Source organism: Lepidochelys kempii, chromosome 14 (genome assembly GCF_965140285.1).
Source record: "Lepidochelys kempii isolate rLepKem1 chromosome 14, rLepKem1.hap1, whole genome shotgun sequence".
NCBI classification, from domain to species: domain Eukaryota; kingdom Metazoa; phylum Chordata; order Testudines; family Cheloniidae; genus Lepidochelys; species Lepidochelys kempii.
Window position 1 is genome coordinate 36654663 of NC_136393.1, and position 9721 is coordinate 36664383.

Here is a 9721-nt window from a genome sequence, read left to right on the forward strand (position 1 = left end):
GTGTTGTCTGAGGTTCTCTGCTCGGTGACCCCGTCCGGTTCCCTCCGTCTGACCCTTTGATTGAAGAGAAGACCGAGAGACCCCAGCCACAGCTGTTGCCACTGTGGATACCATCATCACTAGGAGGGGTCCTATCACACGTGGGTGTACGTCCCCCTACCCCCAAACTGCCCACCCCGCAGCCGTGCCCATCTTGTCGGGCACTCTCAGGAGATGAATAATAGATGACACTGGGCGTGGCACTAGGTAACACGAGGGGGTGGAAGGAGTGTTGAGGAAGACCCCCCGCTCTAGGCCACCAGGTAACTCAGGAGGGTGGAAGACCACGAGTGTTGAGGAAGCCCCCCTGCTCTGGGCCCAGGATAGCCTGAACACTTCTCCCTCCTGAAGGCTGCTGTGTTATACCTTGCGTTTGCTTTTGTTTTGTTGCATAGCTTTGCTTTATCCTTTTTGGTGATTCTTTGTAAGTGTTATGCAAATAAAACTCTTTCCTGCTCAAAAAAAAAAAAAAATTACTCTCCTATAGCCATCTGGCCCGACCCTGTCACAATACAGATAGATAGATATAGATATTCATTAAGCACCAATAACATGAAGCACAAATATTATAACAGTGATATAGCCTAAACTGGCCTATACCATAATCCTGTTCACCTACAGTAAGTATCCCATAACATCTTGCATTTGCTGAAGTAAGCATTTGGCAGAAGCAGATAGGAAACTTGTCAAAATCAAGATACATTTGCTTTATGTCTTCCTACAAGCTATGGAAGTACCTTCACAGATCAGTACCTGGAATGCTACTATCTGAAACAAAGATAAGGAAGGAACAGAACAACATGTTAGGGAACTGGAATGAACTGAGGGTTGGATTTTAGTAATGGGTAAAGAAAAGTAGCCATACTTGAACAAAAAAACTTGTGAGGTAACTCCCTTCTCTTCATGTGTCAGTATCGAATGCCTGCATCTGTAATTTTCACTCCACGCATCTGAAGAAGTGTTTTTTTACCCATGAAAGCTTATGCCCAAATAAATGTTAGTCTTTAAGGTGCCACCAGACTCCTTGTTCTATAAAGAAATGTGTAACTTGTGAAATCATGAAAGTAATACCAGCTGAAATGTGTAATCTTGGGAGTACACCTTCTGCGTAAGGTGAATATAACATCGCTGCATGGGACTGCTCTTCTGAGACTGGTATTCTATAGAAACTTTTTCCTGTACCCTACTGATAAACAAGACTGACATTAGTTATTTGGTCTCTTGAATATATTTCATAAGAAACCAAAGTGTAGACAAAGAACTGACTACAATATCTATTTATCTATCTATCTTATGGCACCATACCCATAATGGTGGCTTCCAAGTGTTTGTTTACTTGATAGTATTGGCTGACAATGTGTGTGCAGTGAATCAAAATGTACCATCATTTACTCATAAAAATTGAATCCTTCTAAATCTAGTTATAGCCCTGTCCACACCCCGGGTCTGTCTTGTCTATTTAGATTGTAAGCTCTTTGAGACTCTCTTATTCTGTGTTTGTACATTGTACAGCACAATGGGGCCAGGGCCAGATTACTGGATGATCCTATTACAGCCTGGCCATAATACAAAGGAATAATGACAATAGTATTGCTTTGTCGATAGTCATAAAAGCTGCATTCTAGAGGGTATTTTAGAGAATTACTGCTGCCCCGTAGTGCCCATAATACAGTATAGCTGCCCCTTTCCCTCTACCAGGGTAGCCATTAAACAGTACAGCATCCCCTTTGTCACCAGTTGCCTTGTTAGCCATCCAATGGCTCTTAGAGTGAATAAATGCCTGTTTCTCAAACCTTACCTTCTGCTTGTGGGGTCAGTATTTTGTGGCCAGTAGAAGGCACAGGAGGTGAATCAATGGGAATGAGGAGGCTTTACCCACTCAGGTGTTGAAGGATGGAATAATGATAGGACCCTGGAGCATCATGTGGGACATCTGTTTTCACTTTCCAGCTCAACCACAGATTTCCTGCGTGGATTTGGGCATATCCCGTAATCTGCCTTGTGCCTCTGCAATACGGGGATATTAAGTCCCTACCTCCTGGGAGTAATTGTGAGGTGTCCTGTCATTTTATTTTTGTGACTCGTTTTTTATTAATTTTCAAAAAGAAACAAACAAGAACAATTGTTTCAACCTGTACATGTTACCTAACACTGCATATTTTACAGGTGAGCTAAAAATGCAATTATGCAACTTTACAATTTGCCAGAGATTCAAGACTAGACAATACAAAATCAGACAAACATTGCAAGAGAGGGAGGGGGTAACAACCATTTAAAAAAGACACAAACTGGCAAAAAATGTAAGTTGGGAACGGGAGCAGGAAGTAGGAGGGAGAAAGCAGAGAGGTCCTGTGGAATGGAAGTCAGGCATTATTTCAACATTCGTTATTCAAAAGTATCAAGAAACAGGGTCCATATTTCTTCAAATTGATATAATTTCTCCCCATATCGACAAACTCTTCTTTCTTGAGGTGTCCCATTGTTAATGACCGGGAGGTGCTCAGTTAACATGTTGGTGACAGCCGTGTCAATGGGGGCAGAGTGAATATAGCAGCCACAATGGTATTGGCAAGCTCCGTGCGGTTGGTGTCGCAGCAGTTGTGATTTATTATTTCTGTGGATTCACAGTAGAAAGGATCAATTCCATTGGGGCCACAGAAAGTTAACTGTAACACAAGAACTATTACTGTGGTCATAGCCAGAGGGAAACAGGGTTAAAACAATAAAATCCTATGCACATATTGTCTTATTGAAACACTGCCTTTCCTTGCCAGTTGAAGCAGGTTCCACTTACCCCAGGTACACCCCCAAGAACAATGAGGCAGATTTCCCCCTGCAGTCACAGCCTCTCGGACAGTCTGACACCCCAATCAGAATCTCTCCCCACTTATTCATAGATTCATAGATTCCAAGGCCAGAAAGGGTCCCTGGGATCATCTAGTCTGAACCGCTGTGTAACACAGGCTGTAAGGCTTCCCTGAATTAATTCCTGTTTGAACTAGAGCAGACCCTTGAGGAAAAAATACCCAGTCTCGATTTAAAAATTTCCACTGATGGGAAATTCACCATGACTCTTTGGTAAATTGTTCCAATGGTTAATTACCCTCACTGATAAAAACTGTGCCTTAGTTCCAGTATTAATTGTCTAGCTTCAACTTCCAGCCTTCGGATCTTGTTCTACCTTTCTCTGCTAGGTTGAAGAGCCCTCCATTATCACATTTCTGTTCCCCACATGGTTGCTTACAGATTATGATGCTTAACCCCTTAACCTGCTCCTTGTTAAGCTGAACAGATAGACTCAAGGAGTTCAATCACTAATAGGCAGGTTTTCAAATCCTTTAATCATCCTCATGGCTCTTCGCTGAACCCTTTCCAGTTTTTCAACATCCTTCATGAATTGTGGGCACCACAACTGGACACAGAATTCCAGCAGTGGTCACACCAGGACCAAATACAGAGGTAAAATAGCCTCTTTACTCTAGATTACCCTGTTTATATATCCAAGTATCACATTAACCCTTGGAGCCACAGGCTGTTTTTTTTTTATCTACTTCAAAGTCCCTTAGTTCAGGGTTCCTTCCCAAAGGTCCCCTGGGGGGTTGAGAAGGGCATCTGAACCTGACTACACTGGTTCATGCAGTATAGTAGCTAAAAGCTTGTCTCTCTCACTGACAGAAGTTGGTTCAATAAAAGATATTACCTCACCCATCTTGCCTCTCTAGTAAACTGGTTCATGCATTTCCCCCAAGGGACTTTTCCTAGGATAGTCCTTTTGAGCACCACACCATTGAGATCTGTCTACATCTACCACGGGTGGGGTTCCTGCAGAATATAACCCTTATCTACCTTTGAGCTAGCCACCCAAAGTGGCTGTAAGTATCAGCAGGACTTGAACCTGTAGAGTTATTAGGTAACTAATAGCTCCACGCAACCACCTGCCAGCAGCTGCAGCTGATTTATTCCCTGCGGCCCACAATCTGCAGTGGTTGGGTGCCACAGTAAGCTTCACCTCGAGTGATCGGACTGACAGTGGTCTTGACTCCCATATGTGCCCATGCGGCGCACCAGGAAGTGTTCAGGGAACAACATGGATTCCAGCTATCTGCCACAATCGCCCTGCCTCTCTGTTGCTGTACGCACAGTACTGACCTCTGCTCTGACTTGGATTCTGACTCCTGATCGACCCCTGGAACCTTAGAGTGGGACACCAATACCTGGTATTGAGCTTCGGCCCAATTCCTGACTCTGTCTTTGACACTGACCCTCAGCTTGACTGGGACCCCAAGCTCCTGCCACTACTCCTGCGTACCTTTGTCCAGGATCCTGACAGTTTGTCTGGACCACCCCTAACACTTGTAGAAGGCTGTCCTTGTGGGACATGGAGGAAGTGGGTCGTCCTCTATCCAGCATGATCCATGGGGCGCGAGGTACACCTGAATGGATTGAGAGATGGAACTCCCCATGTTGCAAACAAAAGGGGGGCAGCTTTGACCAGCACTCCATGGAGTACTTGTGTTACTCTGAGAGCCTTTGGATGGACCTCAGGAAGGTGAACACTGTCCAGACCTGGGTGGCCCTCCTGGAACATCAAGGAGCTGCAGTGCTTCCTTGGGTTCGCTAATTTTTATAGGCACTTCATGCCTGGGTTTTTAGACCAGATAGCCTCATTGACAGTGCTCCGCAAACAATCTCCTTCATCTGCTTTCCGGAGGCTCAACGGGTGTTCGACCAACTCAAGATGGCCTTCACCAGTGCTCCAGTCCTGATCCATCCTGACCAAACATGGGCCTTTGTCAGTGAGACCGACGCATGTAATGTTACAATTGGGACCATACTTCCCCAAGATCTGGCCCCCAACAGCACCTGCTCCCTTGTGCCTATTATTCTCGGAAACTCACACCAGCACAACAAAATTATGATATTTTAGATATGGAGCTTCTCGCAATCAAAGCCACTTTCGGGGAATGGTGCCACCACCCTGAAGGTGTCTTACACCTGATACTCCATATTTTCATGATCTGTGTAAACCTGTATCTCTACAGAGCAAAGGCGCTGAACCAAAGACAGCTTCAAGAAGCCTCGTTGTTCACACACTTTTATTTTTCCATCACCCAGGAGCCCAGAACAAGGCAACCAATGCCCTGTCCCAAAAAGGGAACTACCTCCCTGACCATTACCACACCCATACAGAGCTGACATACATCCTCAAGCCCCATAATTTACTAGGTGTCCTATTCCCCAAGGCCTTCTCTCCCTTATCCATTCAGTTAGGAAGGAGGAGCCCCTCAGCACCCTAACACCTTCAGAAACCCCATCTCGGCCCTGGGTGGCCATTATGTTGGATTTCATAGTCAAGCTTCCTTTATCTGCTAAGCACACAAACCATCCTTACCAAAGAAACTGGCTGGGCAGCACTGCCAACAGGGGTGATGTAAGGCCTGGTGGGACTTTCACCCTGGTCTATAGGGCTACTAGGCAACCAACGTTGGCACCTGTCATTTGATTACTCCCCACAGCACGCAATCTGCAGTGGTAGAACACCATGGCACGTTCCGCCTCAAGTGATGTGACTGACAGTGGTTTTAGCAATCCCTGATTGGCTCCTTGACCCTATATAAGCCCATGGGGTGTGGCAGGAAGTGGTTAAGGTCTGAAGAGGGGTTGTCTCAGTGGTGATTGTGGGCTGTCAAGGCTGAATCCCAACTCTGTCACTCCAAGTGCAGAAGTGGCGCCCACAAGGATTTTAAAAATTAATACTGGCCACTCCAGGCTTGTATTGAACTCCCAAGATGACAGCTTTTCTCTGATCTTGGCTTGGTAAATGCTGCCACCACTCAAATGCAAAAAAAAACAACCTCTTGGAACCCAGGCAGGAGCACTTGGGGACCCTCCCTGTGCGGATCCTCAAGCACTTTCAGCCCCTCTCTGGGGAAGAGCTGAGAAAAAAACCAAAGGAAATTAGCTGTGGCTACCAGCTAATCAAACAAGAGGCACAAACCTCTTAGGACACCAAAAGTCCAATCCTGTTCTTAAAAAGGGTACATTTTATTAAAAACAAAAAGAAAGAAAATACATTTGGAACTTAGGTTTTGGCTAGATTTTAAAAGAGCAATTCCAAAAATCAAGTACCCAAAATAGCTTTCTTGAGGGGTCAGCTTAAAGGTTACAAGCAAACAAAAGCATCTGGGGTTAGCACAGAGAAGTTCACAAGCCAATAAGAACTTAAAGAAATAACCCTAATCGCGTCTAGCTAAACATTCTGATCTACTTCCAGAGTTGGAGTTCAGGTAAATAGTTCTGGGCATGATCTGCTCATTTGCAATCATACCTGGCTTAAGCTGCTTATGGCATGGCTGCTCTGTCCCTCCAGCCCAGAGAACAACAGACAAAGGGAAAGTTTCCTTCCCAATTTTAAAGAGCTCTTCCTTCCTTTTGGCTCTTTTGGTCAGGTGCCCACTTTTTTTTCTTTACCTAGGGGATTTTTTTTTAACCCTTTACAGGTAAAGCAAGTAAAGAACAGCTACCAAGAGAGATTTTACAGCAAACTGGCTGGCTGGGTGTCCATCAAAGGAAGCTACTCCCTCCCACCCCCACCTTTATTTATCACATGGTCTGACAGAGGAGCTACTGGCTGACTGGCAGTGTGAGATGAAAGAGATTAGTGAACTGAAACCAGGCTAGACCATGAGGATAGTGGAAGCACTGAAGAAGAGTGGATGCAAGCAAGGAAAAAGAAAAGCGTAGAGTCTCTGGAACCAGAAGAAGAATAGGAGGGCAGGAAAAGGAAATGGGGGGAAATGACCTAATAGTAAAATCCCTAGATAAGGACACAAAGATAGGGGATATCGACCTCCTGAGAATGGCAGAGTGGATCAAAAAAGTGCTGGAGATAAAGCAAGAACTAAGATACTGTGACATTACTTGGGGTACAATCTGCACAGAGGAACAGCTGTGTCCCCTCAATTTTCCAACCTGGGGTGTCTCTTTCACTGCTTCGCTGTGAGAACAACCTCTTTGTTTGCCCAACCCCCCCGCCTCCAAGGGCCCGGTGAGCCTGGTGCTGTGGCTTTGCTGGAGCTGGTCACAGCTGGGCTTAGCCCATGTAAGAGTGATGAAGCTGTTCCTGGTGAAGTGTCCAGAGGCCACTGCTGCGGCCTGGGTGTTTGTATCTGGTCTGTGTGAGCGTCGGGAAGGTGGTTTGTTTGCAGAGGGATATGATGTCAATAAGCACAATTTCAAGGGTGGCAGATTCCTCAGGCTTACGTCCCCATCTCAGCTACATCAGGAGTTAGTATTTTTATTGTCCAAACATGAATTTTGATCAGAAATGGCTGTTTTATGGATATAAAAACTTGGTTAAAATGGTCTCCACTCTGCCTGTTGCGCAGTTAAAAACTCCGTGATGGGCCCATGGTTATGGCCACTTCCCTCCCTGGTCCTTCCACTTAGATGGACCACACTGACCTGAGTTCCAGCTGGATTCTCCATTATGTCCTTACGGGTATAAGAAAAGATCTGCAGCAAAAAACATGATGATGTCACCCATTGCGTTTTGTTTGCATGAGACTCTGAATTTGATTACAAGACTTAAGTATCTAGCACAGAGAAACAATGAACAGCGGATACACACAGGGATTTACTTTGATCGTTAGTGGACTTTGTGCCTTACACAGTGTCAGCTCTGTGCAGGTTCAGACGCTGTACACGCTCCTCACAGAGGGTGAATGTAAAGACAAGACGATGGAGAAAAATACCATCATTCTGCGTGTGTCAGTGGTGAACATGAGAGCGTGACAGAGCTGTCCGCAATCTCACTTTCCTCTCTGTTCTGTTACATGGAGACAGCGTGGGACTGCCAACACTGCCTCAGTGACTCCATACAGATCATCTCCATTTTTTTCACATTAGTGGTGAGAATTTCAATGGGGGATTTCAAATGAATTTCAGTGGAAGCTGAGAGCCTGAGGTTTTCAAAGCTGCCTGGGTGATTTAGGCCAAGTTAAATCTAGAATTCACTGCCTGTTTTTGTGAAAGACACATATGTACTGACTGCTTTGCTCAAGGCTTTCTTGACATCTCTGTTTCTCAGGCTGTAGATGAGTGGGTTAACCAGGGGAGTCAGGACTGTATAGCAAAGAGAGAGCACTTTGTTTAGGATGTTTAATGTGTCGCGATTCGGTAGCACGTGGACAATCATGAGGGTTCCATAGTAAATCGTCACCACAATGAGGTGAGAGGAGCAGGTGGAAAAGGCCTTTTGCCTCCCAGTGGTGGAAGGGATTCTCAGGATGGTTGTGAAGATACACACATAGGATGTCAGTGTTAGTAGGAATGGTGGCAGGGTGAATACACAGGCCAGTACAAAATCCAGCAATATGATCAGGTGTGTGTCACCGCAGGAAAGTTTTATCAATGGGATAAGATCACAATAGAAATGGTCAATTTCATTCGGGCCACAGAATATTAAATGAGACATGAATAATACAACGATTGCAGTAGCCAAACAACCATTTAACCCTGACCCAGCAGCCAACTGGAGGCAAAACCTGGTATTCATAAGAGTTGAATAGTGCAGGGGTTTACATATCGCTATATACCGATCATAAGACATCGCTGCCAGGAGACAGCATTCTGTAGCCACCAGAGCACAAAAGAAATACAGTTGTGTGATGCAGCCACTGAATGAGATGGTTCTGTCCCCAGTCAGGAGACTGGCCAGCATCCGGGGAAGGATGGCTGAGGTGTAGCAGGTCTCCAAGCAGGACAAGTTCCCCAGGAAGAAGTACATGGGAGTGTGAAGGTGCTGATCGGTCACAACTAGTGCAGTGATGAGCATGTTCCCGAACATAGTTGCCATGTAGATCGCTAAGAACATGAGGAAAAGAAGAATTTTCAGTTCAGGGACATCCCCGAATCCCAGGAGGATAAATTCTGTGACAGCCGTTTGGTTTCTCTGGTTTCTGTCTGCCATGGGTTGAGTCTAGGAAGAATAAAGCAAACTATGCAATTGAATTGGAAGAACATAAGAGCTGAAAGCCAATCAAGTGTTAATTAATTCTATAAATATTCAGAAACTCCCCTCCCTCTCCTGGTTACCAGCTGAAGTTTTAAGACTAAGTGTTGACTTTAGTCAAAGTGCAAGGAGTCACAGTTCAAGAACAGATCTTTTGTATCCATGTAGACAACCCTATGCCGTATCAGAGCAATGACTAATATAACAGGCTATTTCTCTTTGGTAGCAGAGTACTGATATGCAGATCAGACTCTTTATCTACTGTCGTATCCCATCTAGTGACATACTGAAGCTGAACAATGATGCTTAAATGCAGTATTTCACTTCCAGCAACTGCCAGAATCATGCCATGACTTAGAAGTCAGAAATCAATAAATACATCAGCTAAAATGTTGAACTGAGATATCCGCTGCAGTCTATTTTCCTTAGGCATTGATCTTCTGTTAGAATAAATGCAAATTATTCTAAAAATGTTTCCTGGTATATTCCGCATTTCAGTGCCCTGTAGGAGAAGAAATAACTTCTCCGCTCTCCTCACAAGACATGGATCTCAGCCTCTATCTCTGGGAAATGGTGCTTTGAATGCTGGCTGGCACTGCTGTGGGAAAGAGAAGCTAAAACTTCTAATATTCACCTGAAGAAGAGCTCTGTGTAGCTCAAAAGCTTCTC

At 44.9% G+C, this 9721-nt stretch overlaps 1 protein-coding gene across 1 annotated transcript; it reads right to left on the reverse strand.

The window, feature by feature from the left end:
- Nucleotides 1-8044: 8044 nt before the first annotated feature.
- Nucleotides 8045-9013, reverse strand: LOC140898165 (olfactory receptor 10A7). The gene has a single exon (XM_073311599.1). It carries the CDS (start codon nt 9008-9010, stop codon nt 8045-8047), a length of 966 nt encoding a protein of 321 aa, XP_073167700.1. The 5' UTR covers nt 9011-9013.
- Between the last annotated feature and the right edge of the window lie 708 nt (nt 9014-9721).

Bases quoted from the DNA above. Each gene is read 5' to 3' on its own strand.
- LOC140898165 (XM_073311599.1), bottom strand. From the start codon at position 9,010: ATGGCAGACAGAAACCAGAGAAACCAAACGGCTGTCACAGAATTTATC.